Source organism: Ambystoma mexicanum, chromosome 2q (genome assembly GCF_040938575.1).
Source record: "Ambystoma mexicanum isolate Mex_15411 chromosome 2q, UKY_AmexF1_1, whole genome shotgun sequence".
Taxonomy (NCBI): domain Eukaryota; kingdom Metazoa; phylum Chordata; class Amphibia; order Caudata; family Ambystomatidae; genus Ambystoma; species Ambystoma mexicanum.
The window spans coordinates 533,032,934-533,059,118 of NC_090924.1; the positions used below are offsets into that span (position 1 = coordinate 533,032,934).

At 41.2% G+C, this 26,185-nt stretch overlaps 1 protein-coding gene across 1 annotated transcript in view; it reads right to left on the reverse strand.

Annotated features, from left to right (window-relative positions):
• Nucleotides 1-843: 843 nt before the first annotated feature.
• The window catches only part of DNAH3 (dynein axonemal heavy chain 3), a 1,861,430-nt gene continuing 1,836,088 nt past the window's right edge, over nt 844-26,185 (reverse strand). The window contains exon 61 of the mRNA XM_069647670.1: nt 844-1,563. Within this exon, the coding sequence (XP_069503771.1) occupies nt 1,210-1,563 (354 nt within the window). The 3' untranslated portion in view covers nt 844-1,209. The remainder of the gene's footprint in view (nt 1,564-26,185) is intronic.

The following is a 26,185-nucleotide window of genomic DNA, read 5'->3' on the forward strand; positions in this document are numbered from 1 at the left end:
CACCAACACCACAAAACACCTATCGCTAAAACAGCCCAGACCTTTGGCTTCCCCAATTCTTGTTACTAGTTTGATGTTCTGTCCCTTCTTGTTTCTTCGCCATAACCGCCATGATCTGCTGCAGGTTTTCAGAAAACAATGGTAAGCTAATTGGTTAATTGTATAAGTGATCTCTGTTGCAACGTATTTCATAAATCTCACAAACGTTCCCAGCCACTGACCACATAAATAGGACCTATTTTTTTGTTGTGATGGGTTTCACTGGACAGAGGCGCTCTAACTTTTTTTTGTACTTGATTTCTTTGTTTATGAATATCACTAAAGATATTGGTCCTAAAAACACAAACTCAGGTAACATCGGCCTTACATGCTCATCTATCAGGTTAGAAGAAATAATCCTCAAAGCATAATGAGAGAAGATCTCGTTTCGTAGCTACATTTCTCCTTTTGGGACGTGCGAGGCAGTCTCTTTCCAATTTTTGCTTTGGCAATAGAACAAAAAATAGTGTGATTATGGGCACATTATTTTATCTTTCTGTGCCTCAAATTGTAAATGACTAATGCAGTGTACATTTGTTAATAAACAACCCTAAAGTGTGTTTCTTGTACTCTAAATGTCACATTTCCAGCCTCCTCCCCATCTTTGTAAACTAGGCTCAACACAACATACTGTCAACTATTCGATATACAGCACCTTATTTTCAAGATTCCCCTACTAAAATAACTTCAAGGTAAAACGCTCTCTTCCGTAAAATCAAAAAGATGTTTTAACATTCTATCATGCACGCTGTTCTAGTAATCAAGAATACGAGACCCAAGTATTTTAGAAATCTATCATTTAATTTAATTTATTTATATCTCAGTTCTTCTTTGAAATCTCTTAAAGTGCTGAAACCAGTCATTTTTTAATAAATACGTTCAAGTAATATAATGCTTCTTCACATTTAAAGTAGTGGATTGTGTACTAATTCAAATGGTTGCTCTGATCTTAATGTTATGGTATTTCCGTGTGTTCTCTGGACAGAGCATATTCGTTACATTTCATAATCATGATATTGTTAAAGTCAAATGAATAGTCATTTATATTAGCCAAGTCAACTTACAAAAACGAAAATGGGAAAATAGTAAAAACAATACAAACATTCAGATACATTTGGCAATAAACAGTGTTTAATTCATAAATGTCTGCTCTTTATAACATATATGCATTCAGTCATCTAGCTGGCACAGTGCAGCAACTCCTCGGTTGATCCAGTGTTTTTGAGGTTTGTGTGACGGGAGTTCTATGGTGAGAACAAAGTTAGTAGAATGCCCTGTCGTGGAAAGGGTTCCCCTTCTTGCGCTCGTTTTATAAACTGGAGTAAAATAAACGTTCTGGTGCAGAAATTTGGCACTTTCACCAGGTCTCAGCCATATGATGGGTATTGGATCATATAGGATTTTGGGAAGGGATTCCCCAATCTCCATAGTTTGCCTGTTCCAGCGAGCACCTTCCAAGAAAAGCCCCTTTACATATGCCCCATCTTTAGGCGCTTCATCCATATTGCTTTCCTGCTTTGTAACCTGCAATGAATGAAAGTCATAGTTATTCTATAGTTTTCTACATCGTGGGTAACTGATACAAGCAACAACAACAACAAAAATGATTAATTTTGTAATTATTGTATGCATAACTTGTATTGTGACTATTGACCCCTCAACTCACCATCATTTGGCGGGGGTTACCATCTTTTGAATCATTATCACCCTTCCATCAATTGTTTTACCTTCATACGTTTCAATGGGATCGCCTTCCTAGCAAGCCTTCATCACCTCCCCAACAATGGTTCACCTATATTGGCTTTAAACAGATCAACCTTCCAGGCTCCAGTGATTCGCCCTCCTTAGACAGTCAACACGTTGAAAGTATGACGGTAGGTTTAAAGTTGCTCACTTTCATTCAAACAATAGGGATAGGAACATATCCTTTTCAATATCTGCATGCTGCAATAGGTGAGGAAATAGGCAGATTTGATGGTCTGTTGTATATTAAACACAGCCTGACTGCGGCGCCTACCCTCACAGGGCTCTCTGCTGCAAAGCCTGCAGTGCTACATCTTTGTTTTTCTTAGTACCACATCAGGGATTTCATAAAGCATGGTCAAATAGGGCTTGTGTAAATATTGGCTACACACCAATAGTATGTAAACAGTGTAGCATTCTTCAGGGAAAACAATCAAAAAAATTGAAGAAATATCTTCTCAAATTCACTGTAAAAATTATTAACTATTTATATTTTAAAATATACAAAAATCATGCTACCTTACAAATCACATAACTTTCTGTTTCAGCAAAAAATGTGATCAGCAAACTTTGTTAAAAAGCAAGCAAATTGAGATATATAGTACTAGTACATCCACATTTTTAAAATAATTGCTGTGTGTCAATATTCTATTGTAAACACATCTTAAAACCAAAAAAATGCCAATAAACCAACTAATTGATGATACTATTGGATATTATTTACCATAATTAGTCAAATATGGTAAATATCCCGTGATGATGAATTCTGAATGCACCCTTTTGCAAGAGAACAGGATATACACTTCCCAGATTTTCTAATAAAAAAATAAATATACTTCCATTTATTTTATTTGCAGGAGGCTGGGAGCAACTATTAGGGGAGCCACAGAGGCAAGTACCAGGGGAAACCAGGGGAAAGGGAAGACTAGTGCGATGGACGGGGTGGACCAATTTTAGGCTAGTCCGGGAAGGGTGCCTGAAGGCAAGTGCTGGTTAGGGGTGCTGAGGTAGATTGGTTGAGGCTCTGGCCCCTGTAAGACTCATAAGGGAACAGGCACCAGTCGCAGCGGGAGTGGGACATTAGCACAGGAATGGGAGAAGGTAAAAAGGAAAGTCTTTAGAAGTTTCCGGACTTAAGGAGATCTGGCTCAAGTCTGAGGGGGTCAGGGAGGCCATTCCAGAGGGAGGCTCCTGCTGAAGAAAGAGATCTACCTCCCACTCCCTGCTTGGAGAAGCATCTGATTTGTAGACAGTTAGAGCTAGAGGACTGAAGAGCTCTAGCAGGGAGGTATTTAGGGAGAGAAAGCTGGACGTAGGTAGGTCCCAGGCCCCAGACAGCTTTGTGGATGATGCAAAGGGTCTTGAATTTGATTCTTGCAGTCACTGGGAGCCAATGGAGAGAGGCGGTTCCTGGGCTTGAGGCCAAGGATAAGTCTCGCAATTAGAGCAGAGTCACGCTGCTCAAAATGAAGTTCAATATATGTTCTGTCTAAAAATGTGCACCCTTCATTATAGCTCTCCACCATAAGCTCTTATAAAAAAATCACCAGTATATTAATTCTGTGCAAACTGTAATATGAAGTAATGTACTGGTCAATCATTTTAAACAAAGAGCCACTGCAAATAAGGTATACTTAAAAAGAAAGTACCTGATCCAGTAACATTCAAGTGCTATGCATTATCTCCATAATATTGCGTGTATCAGAAAAACTACGTTTTTGTGAAAAGTAGATTTTAAATATAGGTCTATCTGTAATCAGCCCAAATGACCACATTTTAACTATGAGATCCAACTATCACTTTTGTAATATCCAAAAGATTTCTATCCTCCAAACACCTTGTTATTCATGAGCCTGCCTTCCTTTGAGACAAATGGCTCTGGAGCTAAACCTCAACCGAGGACAGCATTCTCTATATATGGTCAAAGGAAATTACTCTAAGTGACCTAACATTCACTCGAAACAATAGAATATTTCTTTGTTTTACAGTCAGCCATCTTGGAATGTAATTCTTTGTGCTCAACAGCCTAGTAATCTTAAGTATATGGTTAAGAAAAATAAATGTAAGTAACATTCCTTTTCTCCAACTCTGGGATATAGCTTCAACTTACTGTCCTCCATCTTGAGAGGGAATCCTTTTTGTGTATAGGTTTAGGTTCACTGTTTAAAAAGATTACCCAAATGTATGTAAACCACTTTCCCTCACATAGCATAGTCATGAATGCCGATTTCAATCACAGGATATTTAATGAGACCTAAACAATAGGGAATAGTGTTCTAGCATTGACACATTTCATGAATACAATAAATCATTTGTCTGACAAGGAGTTTTCTCATATTTTGGCTTCCAAATAGTAAACTCTGTGTAAATTAATATTCATTTGTAAATTACCAATGATTACAACAATAAGCACATACAACTATATTCATAAAAAACAAACAAGATCCCAATCTAAATTCATCTCACTGCTTGTGATGATAATTTTGCTATCCAGTATGTCACATGTTGCGATAACAATCTAGATATATATAAACTGCTTAACTACTTAGCTGGTGCAATTTATCAGTGTTAGGTTGCCCTCTGCTGTCCAAATGGCAAAGTGCACTTTTGTGCGCCCTTCTAATTCAACAACAGCTATCATTTTAACAAACATAATGAGCATGGTTCTACGCGGTCACCTTAACCTTCCACTATTGCAAACATTCGGAATAATTTCAAGTTACTTCTTTCCATACCCACTTTTCTTTACACAGAGCACAGCGGTTTCAGTGTCAATGAACAGTTAATTACCGGCTCAACGTTTTAGTCTCTAAAGAGTGTAATGCTGTAGGACTAATGCCTCCTCACGAGCTAAAACTAAAAGTAGATGCTGTAATTATGCTACTGCGCAATCTTATGCCATCAAGGGGACTCTGCAATGGAATTTGGTTGACAATTACATATCTACAAAGCCACATCATAGACACCGTGTAATTGATGGAACTTAGATATTGTTCTTATACCGCGCATACCTCTCATTCCATCTGATACAAATATGCCTTTCAAATTCAATAGACTGTTACCTATACGTTTTGCCTTTTCAGTGATCATTAATAAGTCACAGGGACCTACATCCCCTTCCTGGAAGCAATCGTTGGTGACAATTAATAAGTCACAAGGACCTATGCCCCCTTCCTGGAAGCGATCAGTGTCAATTCCGATATTTAAGAAGGGGCACAGAAGTGACCCTATGAATTACCGACTGATATTGATCTTTAAGATATGCAAGAATGGTGAATGTTTCGCCAGGAACGGCTAGTTTGTAAATATTTACCTCTTTTGCGGCCTTTCACAATTTCAAGAACAACTAATTGCATTTGAGATATAGTATGTTATCTTTGTAGTGAATTGCCACTGGACATTTCTCATTGTAAGTATGTACATTAGATTTACGGTCAAACCATTGTACTTTTGCCTTTGTCTTTGTACGGGAAGTGGCCTTTTATATAAAATATTGTTTGTCCTTATTTGGACTCGGGTTCATTTTCTGTGCCACATCCTTTTTAGCAGTACTTAAAAGTAATTATGGGCCTCATTCTGAGTCCGGCGGTGTTCTGCTCAATTTATGCTTAGTTCAAATTGGCGCGGGAGCACAATGCATTCTGGGAGTGCTCGGAGCCATGTTGGATATTTACTTCACTCCGCAGTGAAAGGATGCACATATTTTTCTGAAGTGTTAGATTCACAGTGCTGAGACAAACATGCTTTTTTCAAACTTGGTATGCAGTCAAGGCCATTTCTGCTGGGAAACTGTTCTCCATGGAGCATGCTTTTAGAGCAGGGAGGCCCTGCATTCCTTGGGGGGGGGGGCTCTCGATTGACCTAGCTGGCAACCGACGGCTGTCCCTCAACTGCGCGGGTGCAATTCCAGAAGGTTCAAGAATTAACTCCTTTTTTTGGAGTGCCTATATAGGCGGAAACCTGGAGGGGTCAGGTGAGACTTCAGCCAGAGAAGGATGCTCCGTCTGGCCTTCCTGTGAGCTGTGGCACTCTCGTCCTGGCTGTCCTCGGGGTCTTCCAGCCGTAAATGGGCAAGATGAAGAATGATAATACGCTCACAGTGATGTATTCTTTCTTTGACTTCTTTACTTTTTCTGTGATCTATGTCCATGTTAGTTTTATGAGTTATTTCTATGTACTTGTAATCTTTGAATAAATAGCCGTAAAGAGCTGATTATCTTCTAAAGTGTGCGTGAGTTATTGTGTGTCTGTTTTTGGGTTGAGGTATTTGCTCTATAATTGCATTGGTGATTTATGGTAGTTCCGTGCACTTTTCAGAGGAGAGCAATACAGGCGGTAACCCTGCCGGTGCTACTGGCGGGTTGCCACTGGACTCGGAATGAATTACCAGTGCCTGACTTCCCGGTGCCATTGGGCTATTCCAAGTTTTTACAGCGGCCCGGAAGCCAGGCACCGGCAATTTATGAATGGAGTCACGGGAGCACCGGCACCGTTAACAACGGTGCCGGTGCTCCCATGACAAGTCTACCTACCGTGGCCTCTCCGCCCGGCAGAGTCAGACCTGTCGAGCACAGTGGCTCCGGTAGGCAGACTTGTAGTTTGCCGGTCCGGAAACAACGGTGCCGGTATGCTTACAGGCAGTGTTGTTTCCGGACCGGCAAACTTATAATGAGGCGCAATCTCTTATTTTAGATTGTGCATCTTGTAATGTCAATGAAATATGGAATCCATCTAAACTATTGAGCTTGTTGGAGGTTCACTGCTATGGTGTGCACTTGTCACCTTTCACAATCTCTCCCAGCCAAAAATTGTGACTGACCCTTCCCAAATTTGACCATACTTTAAAAAATATTCTGCATGGAAGAGTATAAACATGTTTAGTATGCTGAGTAACTGCACATAATGCTGCTTCTACAGATTAAATGGATTGAAGCAGCCATTCACAAGAAATGTACGAAGGCCCTGAATCAAATAGCTACAAAGAAGTGAAATATCCAAAATGACACATGCCGATATGCATACAACGGCAGAGACAAATGGTAGAGTGATACCTGGAGGCACAATGAGCACCAGCAAAGTGCATGCTCCCTCACCAACGGCAAACACACAGAGTACTGGCAGCATCAGGGCAACCTTCACTCATAAGATGGGAATATGTACAGCACATGAATCGGCGATGGAGGCGTTCCTCTGACACAACAAACAGTACAAATACAGTGCACACTGCAGCAGTGAAAAGCTCCCTGAAGCAAAGAAAAATCATGGACAAAGAACTGCTGTATGGTGACAACTTCATGGTACTCATTACAGGTTTGGTGGTTGTTTACCGTTACCGCCAATCGGTGCTGTGCAATTACCAAGGTATTACGAATGGCAGTCGCATGGTATTAGTCCATAGGACTTCAAAGGGTTATTTGGTGGATTTACTGCATAATACCACACAGAAAATCTGACGAGTTTTAAGGGAAATGTGTAAGATTTACCTTCAGCTTTTTGCTGAAATTAAATCTCCAAATTCATCACCAGAACTTGTAGTACAGTGGTGCAGTTATACAGTGGTTAAGTGGCAGTAATACATTTACTGCTACCTTTTACCGCACTCATACTCATAATAAGGCCCAGGTTGTGCACAAAGACACACGCAGATGAGGGGAAAGCAGACAACGTGGAGCTGTGGTGCAGGAGAGGGTTAATGAATATGGGCATGTGATAGTGTGAGGTCGTATGCACGGATACACACATGCGTGCCATATGGATGAGTGGAGATTCTGCTGTGCACATTGACTCATTGGGAATTTTTGAAATCATGGAAACAACCCATTACATGTGTTTGCAAAAATAAGGCTAGTTTGGTAACTGTGGACCAGACTGATACTTTCTGCCAGAAACGTTTCAAAGTGTCGAATAATGTAGGGCAAAAAAAATGAAACTAGGAATCTAAGGTGTTCTGAACAGCCTAGAATCTGGCAGAACAGAAACCCAGCTTTGCCTTGTGATTGTAGGTAAGCCCACCTCTTGTATGATTTGTATCTTCATCTGCCGAACGTGTGACCCAGTGCCCTGCCTTCCAGCCCGTTTGCTGTGCTTGGTGTTCAAAGTGCAAGTGTAAAATACTTTCCAGAATACCACCCCCATATCTCCAGTGCTTTTCGTTTGAGCATGCATAGTATGACATCAAACATCTAAAATGCAAAAATACGATAAAATTCCAAATCTTAATAAAATCCTTAATACAGTTAATAGATAATTGATTTGTATATGGATTCAGGACAAAGCCTAGTTTTTATATATATATATACATAAAAGGAGAGAGAGAGACACCCTATTCATATTCATATTAAAATAAAACATTTCATACTTGCACAGCAAGAGTACCACTACTTATCGAGGAAAGACCCCCTTGAGTTTGAATTCATGAGAGCAGCTGCCTCTCGCCAAACCTGATAGAGTGCTAGATGCAATTTAGAATTATAGGTGTTAACACACTGCTTCCAGAAATCTGCCTGGTCCATATAATCTATATTATGAACAAACTCACCAAGATGCTTTATGTACTCCGTTCTCATCCTGCAGCATCTCGTCAGCACATGACGAGCCGTCTCTGGCTCGGTAGGGAGATCACAAATCCTACAATATCTTTCTGCTAAACTCAGACCCAACTCAGGGCCCTTAGTAGTCAGGATCGGTAAGTGATTGAGACGCATTAATAGAATAAACCGCCTCAGATGTTCTGATGGGCACAGATTTAGATAGAGTTGTGCCTTTCCATAGGTGTATAGTACAAATAGGATGAAACTATAGCTTTTCAGGCTGCTAAAATGGTTAAAATTATTCTGCCAGTCCCACAAATTGAGGCGATTGCGCATGCTGGTAATCAGAACATCATTTTCCCTACCCCATTCTGGTGACCAGCTGATTTCTTCAGTCAAAGACCGAAACTGGCTTTCTAATTTAGCCTGTCTACCAGCCACGCAATCTTCCTTAATCGTCAAAAGTAGGTTATTTGTTGGTTTATTATTGAGTCTGATATGGAATTCCATCCTCTTCCTTAAAACCATGGCTCTAAGGGAGAAGATTCCTAGCTCAAGTCTAATGATTGCCATAGGGATACACTGTGGAAGGCCGAGGATTTTTCTCCAAAACTTACCCTCTACCAGTTGTAGCCACCCTAAATTCATATTTGTCAAAGGGTCTAAACCATACGTCACCATGGGGGCCAAACATTGAATATATAGCTGACGTGCTGCCCAAATTGAGAATCCACACTGTTCTCGTGTGAATTTATAGACTAAGGCTGTGAGTTGAGCTGCTTTTGTTCTGCGCTCCTGAATGTAAGTGAAATAGTTTCCTTTACTGTCAAATTCTACCCCCAGATATCTATACATATGCGTGTATTCAATTTCGATCAGGCCCATCATCATTCTCGGTCTAGCCACTCTACCAGCAGTATATAACAACAGCTTGGTTTTACTATTGTTAATGACTAGTTCGTTGCTTTCTGCATAGCGCCACAACTGACTGGCTGATCTCAGGATACCACTAAAAGTGTGATCCATGATCACCAAGTCGTCCGCATAAGCTAGGAGTGGGCAGTGGCAAGAACCTATCTTAGGGGGACAGTTATTAATCCCTAAGAGGCATTTGGGTATATCTGAAATAAACAGGTTGTATAATGTAGGGGCTGTCACACATCCTTGCTTTACCCCTCGACTCTGGGGGATGGGTTTGGTCACCGAACCCAGATTGTCTAACCTAAATTGAACAGTATTGTTAGAATGTAATAGCTCCAAATAATACAATAGAGATTCAGGGCAGCCAGTTTCCTCAGTTTGTTCCATAAGAGGGAGCGGTTGACCGAGTCAAAAGCCGCCTTAAAATCTACATATAGCGCGTATAGTGGGGGATTTGAACGGGACAATGCCTTGTTTCTCAGAGTATTCATATTAAATATATTGTTTGAAGTAGAATAGCCTGCTCTAAAGCCGCTTTGGAATTGATCTAATATCCCAGCATTCTCTACCCATGTTAGAAATTCTTTCAAAATGAGTGCTGCAAACAGTTTCCCAGAACAATCCAGCATAGACAAGAGCCGGTAGTTCGTAGGATCAGACCTACTACCTTTTTTGAAAACGGGTATGATGATGGCTGCCTGCCAAGATGTCGGTATACTACCTTCATACAATACCTTATCAAACAATATTTTCAAAAGGTTTGCCCAGAAAGGGGGGTTATTCCTCAGCACCATATTAGAGAGGCCATTTGGCCCTGGGGCTCGTGAGGTATTTAATGACTTAATTCTGTTTTGAAGATCCTCTACAGAGACAGAATGGAGGGATAGGGGGTTTGCTAGCCGTGGGAATATAAATCCTACAGCTGCTCCCCGTATTTCTCATTTCCAAAAAGGAGATCCATTCATCACATCCTATAGGATTAACCATGCTGGATAAAGTTTTCCCTTTCACTTTCCCTAGTATGGACCAGATTTTGCGAGTGTTCTTGCCACATAAGGTTCTAACTGTATGTTGCCACCACTCCACTTTCCTGGTGTTTTTATGTATTTTTAACCATACTTGGTAAGTGGTCTTCAGCTTTCTTATTTTGAGAGCTATAACCTTTTTGGGGTCAGGGCCATTTCTTATATACCTCATGTCTCCTCTGAGCTTGCGCTTCCTATCTCTAATCGCACTGTCATATTTTAATTCGTTTGAAGCCTTGCCCACCATCAGGCCCATTTTACGAGAACCGTGTAAATCAGAGAATTTACTTATCCAGTTTTCTATTTGTTCGGGTGACTTTTGCATAAACATGTTTGATTGTTCAGTCCCCCACTCGCCGGACGCCCTTGTGGCCTTTAGAATATTATTCGCTGACCAACTAATACGGTTTAGGGAGTGGTTGATTACGAGATCTCCCAGATTTGCAGTTGCTGCATTAGGGTGGCTATATCCCAATGATAATATCAGGGGCTCGTGAAGACTCCATTTGTATTCCTTCACCCTCATATCTTTAACAATTAGCTCAATCTCTACACTAGTGTAGATATAGTCTAAGGTGCTCTCACTACTCCCATTTTTCCAGGTAAATTTACCGGGGCTATCATTTCTAGTTCTGCCATTAATTATTTCAAGGTCCCAGCATTCAAAGAAGCCACTCCAGCACATCCCCCTCTTTATCCGTAAAAGCCTGATTCCATATACTGTTATTCGCTAAAAGCTGATTATTGCTTGTACCACCGCCACTATTGATTCTGCAATTTAGATCCCCGGCCAGAATTACAAAATCTCTGCCGTTGGTTAATTTCCAATCGCTTAAAAGATTGTGCAGGGTATCTTGTATGCATTCTCTATACTTTGCGCCCGGGGGATTATATATATTTATTAGTAATATTTCCTCCCATCTTGCTTTAATTCTGAGGGTCAGAGCAGCAGCACACAAATAGTTACTGTCCACTGGGATCATTCTACTTTTCAACTTATTAGATATCCCTATAGCTAAGCTCCCATAAGGTCGTCCACGTAAGCCTTTCGTAGCAAGGGTATGGTAAATAACGTACCCATCAATGGCTGTCTGCTGCAACAGCCAGGTTTCTTGCAATAAAAAGATGGGATATTTGCTTATCATTGATAGGGAGCCCTTGTTGGTAAGAAAATGCTGATGACCATGAGTATTCCAATTTAGCACGGTATAATCTCATGTTTGTTGTAAAACTAAAGGCAGCGAATCTGCCAACTATTTCAAAGTATTTTGAATATCTGACATCTGTACTTTCTTTCCCGTTATTTGAGTGGGTATACCGCTCTTGTTTTGGGCTGCCATTGGCTCAGCGCTTGGGAGTAAGGGATCTTCCTTCTCTTTACAGGCATCTACTTCCACCCCCACTTGTAAAAGACATTGTTTGTGAGATCGAATCAATTGAGCAGAAGCCAAAACACAACAATGGAGAACTGTAACATTGGGATTACATACAGTAAGTGGTTCCACAAAGGAGAAGTCTTCCGAGCGGATTACCCGCAATTGTGGAATCAGATGTAATTTATTCAAAACCTCTGTTCTTGTCAACCACTTATCCCTCTTCTTTTGGTTTAAGTTTTTAATGATGCATATTTTACTTGCATTAGGATCGTCGATTTCTGTTGTTTCCATAGGGTTATGAGGTCCCTTGTTATCCACATTATGTTCCCCATCTTGGTTTGAGCGTTTAGTGTCCTCTTCGGCTGAGCTGGTAGAAAGGTCAGAGTTCGGATCCTCAATGATCGTGCTGGTGATTTCCTGTGATTTGTCCGGGATGATCCAGCTTATTAAGGTCCCTAGTCCTTTCTTAGCACTTTTCCTGGTTTTTCGCTTCTTGCGTTTTGATTTTTTAGCACAGGTTGCTGGAACGTTAGTGGCAGGTAAGGGGGAGGCTATTTCAACTACCAAGTGTTTTGAGGCTAGACGTCTTTGTTGCCGTCGCTGTTTTTTTGTCAGCGGTATTTCCAAGTCATTCTCTATAGGTTTGTCTAATTTGTCGGGAGCCATCTGTGGAACCGATCCCCCAGCTCCATTAGGGGGATGCTGATTAGATATATCTTGCCCCATAGGTGTGGCAGGGTTAGGTAGCCCCAGCTGTATTATCGAATTTGTATGGATCCTCCCGCATAGTTTTAACAGTATTTTCATGGCAAATTGGAGAGATGCCACTGAGGCTTGCAGTTCTACAATGGCTGAGTTATTGCAGTCCTCTGTGTTCCCGCTATCTCCCCTATCCATGCGTTCCGGATCTTTAGGTCCCATATAAAGGTTTGGGGAAGTTGATAGCCGCTCCTCTGATGGAACCACTGGGGAAATAGAGGAAGGGCGCATGGAAAGGGTGCCCGACAAGTTAGATGTTGAGTTGCCTGGTTGTCTTGGGCTAGCAAATCCCCTAAGCCTTTGCTGCTCCCCCTGGGCTGTATTTAAAACCTGTGCCTCAATCACGAGTGGACAATCGTTTAATACAGTGGGGGGTTTGTTTAAGGAGGCCATTGATTTTTGAATTGATAGGCATAGATCTAAGAGAGAGTTATTATCAATGTCATTGAAATTAGTATTATCCAGGGTAATACTGTTATTATGTTGGAATGGTGGTGGAAAATTGCAATCTTCAGCTACTGGTTTATCCCCAGCAGTGGTTACCTTGGTGTAGTTTTTCCCAAACATAGCTAGAATAGTCCCTTTAATCGATATACCCACATCCTCTCTAGTATTGGTATTCTTATTTTCTTTCTGCGGTGGATTGTCCCTAGGCCCTTCTTGGCCTTTACGTAAGTTATACCGAGTTTTATTCTGCCTTGTTTTGGCCATAAGGTCAGGTAGTTCTTGGCCTCCCTTCTTCTTAGGTGGGAGTAGTGATGGCATAGATAAGCACAGCCGTATTGGTGCAGTCTCACTTAAATTATATCAGCTTCCACAGTGTGTAAGAACAGAAGTGCACAGGCACACTGTGTTTGTAGGAATATGTTATAAATAACTCACCACCTCGAGTTCCAAGTTGGCAATATCACCTCAGCACCAAACAGTCACAAAACAGTCGGCGCCCTTCACCCCTGTCGGGCTTAACGCCGCTAGGGTGGTAGCCTGTGTCTTTTGGCTGCTCCCGAGGTCACGTGATCAGAGCACGTGTCGTGCGTGGCCCTGCCTCCTCCAGGAAGCGTGTGGCAGGGATGATGACGGCAAGAGTCGAGGAGCGACTCGCAGTGCCGGTCCTAGGTCGAAGACTCCAGTCAGTACAGATTTAGCAGTTCCAAGTAAGAGCACGACGCACAGAGCGGGAGGCAGCCTGGTCTTTTGGCTGCTCCCGAGGTCACGTGATCAGAGCACGTGTCGTGCGTGGCCCCGCCTCCTCCAGGAAGCGTGTGGCAGGGATGATGACGGCAAGAGTCGAGGAGCGACTTGCAGTGCCGGTCCTAGGTCGAAGACTCCAGTCAGTACAGATTTAGCAGTTCCAAGTAAGAGCACGACGCACAGAGCGGGAGGCAGCCTGGTCTTTTGGCTGCTCCCGAGGTCACGTGATCAGAGCACGTGTAGTGCGTGGCCCCGCCTCCTCCAGGAAGCGTGTGGCAGGGATGATGACGGCAAGAGTCGAGGAGCGACTCGCAGTGCCGGTCCTAGGTCGAAGACTCCAGTCAGTACAGATTTAGCAGTTCCAAGTAAGAGCATGACGCACAGAGCGGGAGGCAGCCTGGTCTTTTGGCTGCTCCCGAGGTCACGTGATCAGAGCACGTGCCGTGCGTGGCCCCGCCTCCTCCAGGAAGCGTGTGGCAGGGATGATGACGGCAAGAGTCGAGGAGCGACTCGCAGTGCCGGTCCTAGGTCGAAGACTCCAGTCAGTACAGTTTAGCAGTTCCAAGTAAGAGCACGACGCTTAATAATCATTACAGATACATAAGCATATGAGACAGGCATAACTTGATCTATTTATGAACATATATTTGGCATAAATAGCAGACAAGTATATTAGAATAACTGGTTAGCAACATTTAAATATTTTTAAATAGGAGGATAGGGAGGACAATACAAATAATGAAACATTGAGTGACTAACAAGGCAAGGACAAGACATAACATCCATGAAAGGATAGGAGGGAGGGGGATACTAGAATGCATAATAAGAAAGTCAAATAATGCACAATTTGATATCAATGTTAACATTAAGGGGTGTCGGTGTTGGATAGGTAGTCGACAAATGTTTCCCATTTCAGTTGGTGTTTTCATAACAAATCAAGAGAGGACGCAATACAACTTTCTAATCTGTGAATATTGCAAATTCTGTTCCACCAGATTTTATAATGTATATGGTTTAGGTCCTTCCAATTTCTAGTAATGGTTTGGATTGAAACTATTAAGCATAAGTCAAAAATAAAATGTATTTGTTTGTTAGCTCAATTAGCTTATAAAATGGAACTCCCAAAGAGTAGAAAGTTAAAACAGAAATCTTGATGAAATTTAAAAAAGGATTCAATAGTACACCATACAGAATTCCAACATATTGGCACTCTACGAACATATGTGAACAGCTCCAACACAGATCATTGGGTAAAAGCCCATATTTAAATAGGGAAGTATGGGTAGCAAAGGCTCTGTGATGAAAGAAAAAGAGAGTTTGGGTTAAGCTTGCTTAGGAAGTAATTTTAGACATACATTTCCATTGCACTGGCCAGCATAGTTGAAGATTGGATGCCTAGCAATCATTATTCCAATCACCATAAAGCTGGTCCAGATACGATGTAAACGATGTTGATATTAGCATTTTGTAATATGCCGAGGCTGTAGTGCTAGAGTTCAGCCTGTGTAGAAGTCTCTGTGCCTCTGGAACATTGGAATTATGCATGAATAGTTTGTAGTTTTCAAAAAGGGCTGCAATGATGACCAAATATGTTTCAGAAAAGAAGCTGGCATATGGTAATTGATGGCCCAATCATTACAAGCAATAGGGGCATTTTGCTAAAAAAAAAACTGACTACAAAATATTATACCCCCTAGAGAGCCATGGTTTCCACAAAACTAATTTACCTTTAATTTTAATAAGGTGGTTGAGCCAAATATAAGCAGAGAGACCTTTTAGTTACGCATGGGAACATGTAATGTCTTAGATATAGCATAGATTGGCGAATACAGGAGTAATTCATTAATTTACTTTTACCTTTGATAAGGTAAATATCTGCTAGGGAGATGGGGGAGACCATGACCCTCTCCAGACAAACCCAATTTGGTACATGCAGCAGTTCTTCCTGGATGAACCACATCTGTGTTTGTTTAATGACAAAGGCGGCGTGATCATTTCTAACATCTGGGAAGTTAAAACCTCTTAAAGAGTGGGGCTTTTTTAATTTGCTTAGTGCAATTCTATGCTTTTTCTTTCCCCATAGAAATGTAATTAAACCAGAGTCAAAGGATTTGAAAAATGATAGAGGGAAAGATATAGGGAACATGTAAAGGAAGTAAAGTATAACAGGGGAGATCATCATTTTTATTGCTTCTAGGCGGCCCACCAAGAGAGAAAGAGGGGTGACCATGAGGTTGTTAGTTCTTTAATTCTGGCTAATATTTCTTCAGAGTTTTGTTTGCGAACATCATTAATGGATGCTCATATATGAACCCCTAGATATCTGAAACCTTTGAGGCACCATTTAATTCCAAGGGATGATGTATGACCTGATGTACAATGGACATTAAGGGGAAGAATTCCAGATATTTCTATATTAAGCTTATAGACAGATGCTTTAGAGAAGTCTGAAATGATGTCAAGTACATGTTGGGCACTGTGTTCTGGATTTCTGAGAAAGAGGGGGACATCGGCTGCAGCTTTGATATACAGATGCTTATGATGTATTGCTGTCATATTTTCATTTTGTCTAATGGTTTCAAGGAAGGGTTCAAGTGCTAATATAAAAAATAAAATTGGGGAAGGGGGACAGCCTTGGCGTGTTCCTCTTGAAAGAAGGAAAAAGGAGGACATCTGTCCATTAACAAAGATCACAGTTCTAGTCATAGAGTAAAGGATTTTTATCATAGAGAGAAAAGGGGGACTAAACCCATGCCATCTAAGGGTTTTAAATAAAGAATCCACTCTATCAAATGCTTTTTCCTCATCTAGAGCTATAGCAGCATGGGGATCTTTGGAATTGTGAATTAGGTCTATGACATCTAAGAAAAGTCTGATATTTGAAGATGAAACTCTACCCTTGACATATCCAACCTGATCTTGTTTTAGGAGATTAGGTAAGAAAGTAAGGAGTCTATTAGTCAAAATCTTTGCATAGATCTTGCAATCAGTGTTGATTAGAGAGATGGGACGATAGTTTTGGGGGAGTTCAAGGTCCTTGTTGGCTTTGGGAAAAACAATAAGTATGGCCTCTAGAAATGAGCCATGGGCCTCCCCTTTTGATATAAAGTGAGAGTAAAGTTCACTAAGTTTAGGAAGTAACAAGTTGGAAAAATGGACAAAAGAAATCAGTAGAGAAGCCATCAGGGCCTGGAGCTTTACCTTTGCTAAGATGCTTAACAGCTAATAGTATTTCAGAGGGGCTAATGGGAACATTAAGTGCCTGAAGATCTAATGGGGAGTATGAGTTCCTAGGTATATTGCCTAGAAATGCATCAACCTGAACATTATCAAGAGGAGCTTCGGATGCATACAATTTAGAGTAGAACTCGGAAAAAATATTAATAATATCTTTATCTGAGAATTTCCTGTTACCCAGATGATCCTTAAGGACAACTATCTTAGACCGTCCCTTTTGCATTTGAGGTAAGTCACTAAAGATTTATTGGCCGTATTAGAAAGCTGATATATCTTTGATTTATATTTAAGCATATTAGCACAAGAGTATTGTGTGATCATTTGATTATATTGGAATCTTAGTTTAAGAATATCTTTAAGAGTGGAAGGAGAATTACTATTCGCAAATTGGGTTTCCAAAGGCTTCAGCCGCTTAAGAATGGATTCAGACTCTTGTTTAAGTTTTCTTTTCTTACTAGCAACAAATGAAATTATATGGCCTCTAAGAACAGGTTTGTAGTAGTCCCAATTATTTGTAATAGATGTATCTTCATTCTTATTATCAGCGAAGTAGTTATTATGATGTTGGGCTATAAAAGGTGCGAAGGATTGATAATTAAGTAAACTAGCATTAAATATCCATCTATTTGAACTTCTGGAGTTAGCTAAGGATGCAAGTTGGATATATATATTGGAGCATGATCGGAGATTTTAATGGATTCTATATGAGCAGAGAGGAGAAGGCTGACCATAGAATTGAGTATAAAAATATAATCTAGTCGCGAGAAGGAACTATGGGGTGTAGAGTAGTAGGTGAAGTCAGAATCGGTAGGATGAGTTAAACGCCAAGTATCAGCAAGACCAAGATTGGCTATAAAATTAATAAATTGTTTGTGAGAAGAGTTGTTAATAAATGGTACTCTATATTTCCTATCTAGAAAAGGATCTATGATTTGGTTACAGTCCCCACAGACAATCAGATTATGAAGGTCAGAATGGAGCATGTGATTTCTAAGTAACTGCCAAAAATTAAGGTCTGGGGATGTTGAGCCATAAATGTTTAGTATAGAGTATACTTTGGAATCAATCAATAATTTGCGTAAAACCCATCTTCCCAGATTGTCGGATTTATTGGATAAAACGTTACATTTGAGAGCTTTATTAATTAGCGTGATAACTTTTTCTTCCCATTGGCAGCACTGCAGAAAACTTGACCAGTCCAATGCCTTTTAAGTTTTGCTGCTTCTTCATTAGAAAGGTGTTTTTCTTGAATGCAGGCAATAGATGGTTTGAATCTGTTAAGGTGAGATAACACTTTTTGTCTCTTGATTGGATTATGGAACCCTTTAATATTCCACGAAACTATATTAAGTGGCATGAGTATGGGGAGTAAAATAATAGGTCAAATTTGAAATCTCTAAGAGAAGATAACAATGTAAATGGGCCACCTTGTACATTAATGTGGAGTATAACCATACATCTAGTATAACTGATGAGGATTCAAAGAGATGATCTATAGTGTATAAAATAATATTCATTTTTCATATATGCATTCCTTAAAGATACATAAGGAAGGAAACAAGAGGAAGAGGGGAAGACAAACGGAGCAAGCATGAAAAATGGAAAAAAAAAATAGAAATGGAAACATCTTTAGTGACAGTAGTGGTTAACAGGAAACGACCACTCCTATCCATGCTGGCAAATGAAGAGTATGAGTCGGGCTAGGAGGAGCCTCAAGGGAAGATAGCCAGTCTTGCATCCTGCTCCTTGAGAAAGAGTGGTGATAGGTGATTGGTAATAGGCAAAAGAAAAAAGGATCTTGATAATATATTTCAAGTAGGGGCCTTTGATGTATCCATATCTTCTTTTCTTTGATTTTGAATAAACTGTCTCAAGGCGCTGGGGTCCTGAAAAGAAGTAGTATGATCATTTAGAGTTACTTTGAGGATAGCTGGATGTATAATGCTGTATCTTGCATTGAGTTGTTTGAGGGCAGGTCTGATAGCAAGGAGCTCTTTCCTTCTTGTAGCTGTGGTGTTAGAAACATCTTGGGTAATAAAAATCTTTTTGCCATTTTAGGTGTTTTTTTTTTGGCTTTCTCTAGGATCATAAGTACATGGGTGTAGTCTAATGCAAGTATCATAGTTCTTGATGAGTTATTGGTAGCAGTGCTAGAGGATTGCACCGGTATGTGAGGGCCAATGCGATGCGCCCTTTGAATGTTTAATTTGATTGAGAGAGGAAGTTCCAGAAGCTTGGTCAGGAGATTATTTGTGAACAAAATAGGATTATCACCTTCAACTCCCTTCAATAGCCCAATAATTTGCAAGTTGTTTCTTCTGTTGCGATTTTCTAAATTTTCAGTATGCTTCTGTAGTGCTTTAACTGTGTTTTCGAGTCTTGAAACTCTGCCTGTCACATCCTCAGCATTACTAATCCTTTGTTCAACCTCAGATATTATAGTTTCGAAATTAGACAATTTTTCATCCATTTGCTGCAGTTTAATATTTGTAGCTTCCATGAAGGGTTTTAGCGCTTTAAGTTCCACAAGTATGGCTTGCATGGTATCATTAAATGTTTCTTCATTCAGTGTTGGTGAACCGCTTTTAGACCTTTTATTGGAAGTAGAAATTGGTGTTTCCTTAGTTAGAATGTTCTTGGATGCCATATTGAGTTTTTATTAATATAGTGTATGACTACACACTTGGCAAGTAATTTCTTTGTTTGTAATCTTGAACAAAAGTACAGCCCAAGGGTCTACTTCTTATGCAGTAGTTTGCAGCACCAATTTATTGAGTTTTATAATATGAAATGTGGAAAGGCAGTTGGTGGTATTGACAAAAAATAGATAGTACTAGTTGTCGAAGGTCTCTATAGATTTTAGAGTGAACTAATATGCTTTGTAGGCAAGTTCAAAATCATTAACTTCACCACTTTAAAAGACTTCCAGCAAACATTTAGTTCTAGCTGCTAAACCTTAAGATTTACTTCACTCTGTGAGGAATATTGTTATTATGTAAACACAATTCTGTGCGGTATCCACCATTGCTTTGTTCCATGTAAGGTAGTCATAGGATGTTCAATTACTGGAGTTTATTATAAAAATGACGTATATAGATATATGTAAATACCTCATATCTTGAGAGTATTTCAGCTGCTATTTTCTAGTGTGAAGAGAGAGGAGGCATTACCATCTCCAGCAACAATTTAAAAAAAAAATAAAATAAATAAAAAAGAAATAGGTATTTGTACCTTTAAATGCTAAATATTACCATTCCATGCTGTTCAGAATGGTGCCGGGCCCGTGTTGTCCTCCAAACAGCACCCCGCCTGTTTAGCGAGTGCTTCGTTTGCCGCGTCCCTGAACAGCTGACAGGAACGTCGGTTCACGAGTCACGGGACTTCCCGGCTCGCAGGCCTCGTTCTTCCGTCACGGAGTTGTTCCTGCTTCAGAGCTGCAAAGGGCACAATACAGCCCACGGGCCATCAGGGTTCTTTCAGCAAGTCTGCCAAGGCTTTTGTAACAGAGAGTAAGTCACCATTTATGAAAATAAGACGTTAACGAAATTCTGGAGCGGGAGCAAGTGCGCTAAGCTTCCATTCAGTACAGCGCCTGGCCATGCCCCCCGCTTAATAGTATTCTTGAGTAGTGCAAGATAAATAAAACACATCTTTGGAAACACTTGCATATTGCATTTGGTTCCAAGAAATGCGCCCAGTGGGAGAACATTACTGTATCCAAAGCCACACGTCAGTTTGTGTTGGATGGCCAAAGATTGGAAGGTAGCCGCGGCTTCCTTGTGGAAACAGTGGCATGCATGAAATGGAAGAAGAAACAAGACAAAAGGCCACACTCGAAAGGAATATTTTGTCCACAGTTGTGGTAACCAAAACCTAATAAACGCAGTTGTAAAGAATAAAATACACAACAGCCTGATCTGCCTGAGGATTTCAGGCAAACGCTCACCACCACTGTGTAATATATATATATGACATGTTGATGTGGCCCCTAGGGACCCTCACGTATGGCAACAAGGCACAATCACCACACACAAACTGAAACGCCAGACACAAGGTTGTATTCCCAAAAGCTAGGGTTTATTAAAAAGCAAATAGTCTCAGTTGGCCAACTGGGTCTCACACCCCGCGACGCGTGTCTCCAGACCCAGAGGGACGCAAGAGAGAGAATCATTGTACAACAGTTACATATATACAAAGCAAGCATCTTACAATCAGTGGTGACACATTCAATACCGCCCATAATGCATTTCCTTTGAATTGGGTTCGATGATTGACAATTGTGACGAGTATGACACCTTCAGACATTCATTGTAGCAACAGTTTGCAATTTCGTGAGCCTGCAGACACAATTCTTTGTTTTAGAGAACACATTGCTTCTGTTTTTGCAAGCAAGCTGCGTGCAGGGGAGAGACGCATTCCAGGCCTCGCTGTCTCCTAGTTTCTATTCGTGTGCTAGGGGTCAACTCGCTCTCCAGGGCTCTACAGGGCTCAGGGAAGGGGACCGCAAAGAAGAGCATAATTCAAGCCATTAATTGTTCATTTCTACCATTTCTACCGCATGAGCGAGACTGGCTGGCACCTGTGTAATGATTAAATGCCTTGTTGCTTACTTCCAAGGACTTGTGAGGGAGGAGACCGGGCATTTCTGTCAGGGTCGCCTGCGTTATGTTTCAACAAGTATCTCGCGGCCTTGCTCTATGCATGAACAATAATGTAATAGTGGAGCAGAATAAGCTTTCAGCAAAGCAGTTTCAACAGAAGGCAAAAGGCGCAAGTTAAAAACAAAATGGCGATTTCAATCACTTCAAAATGGCTGCACTTTAGTCAGGCTTATAGATGTGTATTTCTAATACCAAACACATGATGCGGTTGGTCTACGGCCAACAAAATACATTGCCTCCATTATTGAGGGGTACCTACTTTTTCTGGACTGACAAACCCTCCTTTTGGCGGTATGCCAAACACCTCATCCATACATTGCATCCTCTTCTGACCAAGTATCTGATTCTGAATTTTGCATAATACTAGTTTCCTCCTCATTGTCAATGTCATCAATATTAATTGACATGAATTCTTTTACTGTCTTCATTTCATCATTTATTTGAGTATCTGGTTTAGTAGTGCTCCTTTTTGTTACTATCTCTGTACACTGCTCACTTATTTCGGTACAAATTATAGGTAAGCAGTGTATACAACAACATGTCATGAATATTCCGAGTACTGCTACTAGGATCGCAACTAATTTCCATCCCCATGAGCGTAATACTTCCCAGAACCAGGATCTTATGTTCAATTCCCAACTTCCTTCTGGGGGGTGAAGGTCAGAGCTCAAAACATGCAACTTTCTTATTGCTTCAAAAATCGTAACGGAGGAGTCGCTTACAAAATACGCAACACGCTGATCCCACGATTTTACAAACTCCCCCACGATCAACCAGAATTACATCATGAGCCATCCTATTTTGGAGTGTCATTAATCTAATTCCATTTTCCTCTAATGTCATATTGTATAATATATCCGTTGTTCCATTTATTGTTTTCTCTATTATTCTGGACAGCTGTTTTATATTATAAGTTTGTATTGCTTGGCCCCAAAATGGTATGAATGATTTTGCTATATCTTCCGCGATTAAACCTCCGTCCCCATCTCGCTGTGGTCTTGACCTGGACAATTTGGCTATATCTGCTGTCCTTGAAAGAAATACCCCCGGGACAGAAGTCCCAAATAACAAGTACCTCCCCAGTTTCTAGGTAACCAGGGATACGCTTTTTCTCCACATATGAAATAAACAGGGTCACCTACATAAACTGGTTCTACCTCTTTATCAAGGAATGCTATATTCATACATCTAGTGAATGTCCCCACTGAATAGGAGCCCTTCTTCCTTAAGCAAAAGGGGACGGAGCGTGGACTGTAGTTTACTATATACGAGGGGGGCACTGTATCTTTATTTCCTTCTGGGTTCATATGAAACGTAATTACAGATGATTTATAGGGCACAAATAATCTATCTTGTGGCATCACTACTGGTGTGATCAATCGTGCTTGATGAAATATAGAGCAACCTACAGGTTTCATAATAATCTCCTCAAATTCAATCATATTTGTTCTGTCTAATTGACCAGTTTCACTTTTGTTCCATTTCCCATAATATAATGCACTCAAGGATGCGTAGTATGCAGAACTCAATGGCAGTGGCTGCACATACCAACCTATTCCTTTCACACCATGCTGTGGCAAGTGGGCACACACCCAACAATTATTTTTTCTCAGTATTGAGTGAGTCATATTCATTATTAACAATAATGTGTTATTTCCATATCCTTCTCTGTGTCTTTCTTCCATTGGGGACAAAGTGTAAGTAATTACATGGGCCGGGCTTTCAGTAGTGGAGATGTTTCTAATAGGCAAGAGCACTTCCAATGGGTGTATTTCTTCTAAGTACCATAATACCAGTACTGTCATTATTGGGGCTAATATACTCATCACACACATGACTATTGTTAAGATCAGCATACAGTTTTATCTGCAATTTCTTTTTTGTAACCTTCCAGTCTCTATAGTTAACTCATTATCAGTGGTGGTGCAGGAGGGCTGCAAAAGCGGGTTCCGGCATTTTTCTCTCGCGGTCCTTCTTCTCCAACAATGTTCGTCGTGAATATCTCTTATTGTTGCACTCGCTCGAATGTCAATAAGTTCGGAAATGTGAACAGTTAGCTCTGTCAGTTCTCAGCAGCCTGATTTGCTATACGTTGGGCAAGATTTTCTGCGCATCTGCACATTGCTTAAAGAACTCCAGAGCAGTTATCAATCACCTTTGTACCATATGAGCCCCTCTTGTCCGTGAGGGGTGATCTACACATGGATTTGTTTTTCTTCTTTTCACAGATAGCACCGGGGAGCCGTGTTCTTGAGCTGTCCGATTTGCACAACCCTCACGCCGCTCTCCCCTAGGCCTCTGGTTCCCACTTCATCCGTGATGGGAAACAGAGGCAACAAAGATCAAAAGGAAATGCAGATTTTGATCACTCTTTCTTCCGAGGCCGCAAATTATACTGCCTTGCTCCTGGTATCGTGTGATCAATGAACAGTGCGGGTGCACTTCCATGCGGGTGCACTTCCAGACTCAGGCTCGGAGTCAGCCTGCGACGCAATGACAGATGATGGGCGCCAGAGTGATGATTCAGGCTTTGTGTCAGCCAGCAGTGATGCAGGTTCTGCTGGACAAAGTTGGGGCACTCTTTGCCCTTTATCCTTTATAGCAATTTTTCCAGGCTTCGTTTCAGGCTTTATTTCAGGATCAGACAGATTTTGTGGCAAAGAACTGGCAACACTTTCTTTCATTTCTGGGGCCACTGTCTCTTTTTGGTTGTTTCGATCAGGCAGTTTTTTCAACGGCGATGGGATCTTCTTAGCATGCGTTGCACGTATCCACGCTTTCCTCCCGTCCACGCAGATTGCAGTCTGTGTTGCCAAAAGTATCTGGTAGGGTCCACGTCACCTGGGTGCAAGCGATGACTTCCTTTCGAAATTCTTCACTAGAAACCACTCTCCAGGTTCCAGTGAATGCCCCAGACCAGTGTACCTGACTGGTAAAGCCTCCTGCACCTGCTGATGAATCAAACGCAATTTCTGCATTAAAAGGTTACAATAAGTACTGAGCACAGGATATTCTATTTCGTTTAGCTGCTTTGGCTGTGGTGCACACCAAACTTTCGCCGGCCTCCCCATTACGATCTCGTACGGGGAGAGCCCAGTCCTTGCTTGCACAGATGTGCGCATGCACAGTAACACTAGCGGTAATGCGTCTACCCAACGCAACTCGTTTCCTGCACAAATTTTACTTATTTTGGCCTTTAATATGCCATTGTGACGTTCAATAAGACCGGCACTCATGGGGTGTCTGGAGCAGTGGAATCTCTTGTCAATCTGGAGACCTGCGCAAATCTGTAATATCACTGCGCCCACAAAATGCGGGCCATTATCTGACCATATGACCGGGGCAGACCGAACCGTGAAAAATATTCCTTCAGCATTACTTTTGCAGTGCTCATGGCGGTGCAGTCTTTTAATGGATATGCTTCCACCCACTTACTGAACGCACACACAACCACTAAAACGTACTTCAAGTTTTGGCACCTCTCCATCTCTATGAAATCAAAATGGATTACCTCAAATGGCATAGAGGGAGGACCGTTCCCTTCCCCACATTGTGTTGCAAGCACGTAATACAATTTTGTACCAGCCTTTTGACATTTTTCTTTATGTGTGTGTTCTGCCATACTGTGGCTAAATGTTGGACTATGTTTTTAGCACAAATGTGTGTAGGACTGTGGGCTATTGTGACCATTGCAGTTACATAGGAGTTGGGCAGCATCCAGTTTCTACTCTTCTTGTCTACCCAGCAACCTTCTAGATCTAATTCTGCAGAGCCCTCAGCCCACTCTTGTATCTCGTCAGCAGTGGCTTCTGCCTGCATCTCTTTAACAGTAGCAATTCCATTTTCTATTATGCAGGGTACTTCCTCAGACTGTACTGTCAAAACTTTGGTATTCAAATCAGTGGCAGTTTGCTTCGTAATCCTGTCTGCAAATGCGTTTCTGTCTCCCACTTTACATGTTACTTTTTTATGCACCTCGCATTTCACTATTGCTAGGCGCTTTGGACACGTAAGTGCAGACAGCAATCGTATAATGAAAGGGCCATGTTGAATTCTGGCTCCATGTGATGTCAAGAAACCGCTCTCAGCCCAGAGTCGGCCAAAGTTATGAACCACGCCAAAGGCGTATTGGCTGTCAGTATAAATGTTATATATATATAGTATATATGTATGTTTTTTCAGAAATCTCACAGGCTCTGGTCAAAGCTATTATCTCCGCTGCTTGTGCAGAGTTGTAGGGGATTCTTTTGCTCTCTACAATTCTTTTCAGTGTAGTGATAGCATAGGCAGCAGTTGATGTGCCATCAGGTAATTTAAAACAGGAGCCGTCACAAAACAGTTCTCCATCTGGCTCTTTTTGTGGGGTATCTGTTAAATCAATTCTTCCTTTTGTTTCTTCCTCAGTGACCATTAAACAATCATGGGGAGGTGATTCATTCTCCCCTAATTCTTCTGTGGGCAGTGGCATTAATTCCGCAGGATTCAAAGCGCTACACCTCATAATCTGGATGTGTGGCGCGAGCAGGACAATTTCATATCTAGTCAATCTAGCAGATGTGAGGTGTTGCGTCTGCGTTCTATTTAATAGAACGTCTATGGCATGTGGCACCATCAAAATTAAGGTGTGCCCCAACACCATTCCTTCAGTTTGTTTCACCGCCGCAGCAGCCGCTGCAACAGCTCGCAAACAACGTGGTAGTGCA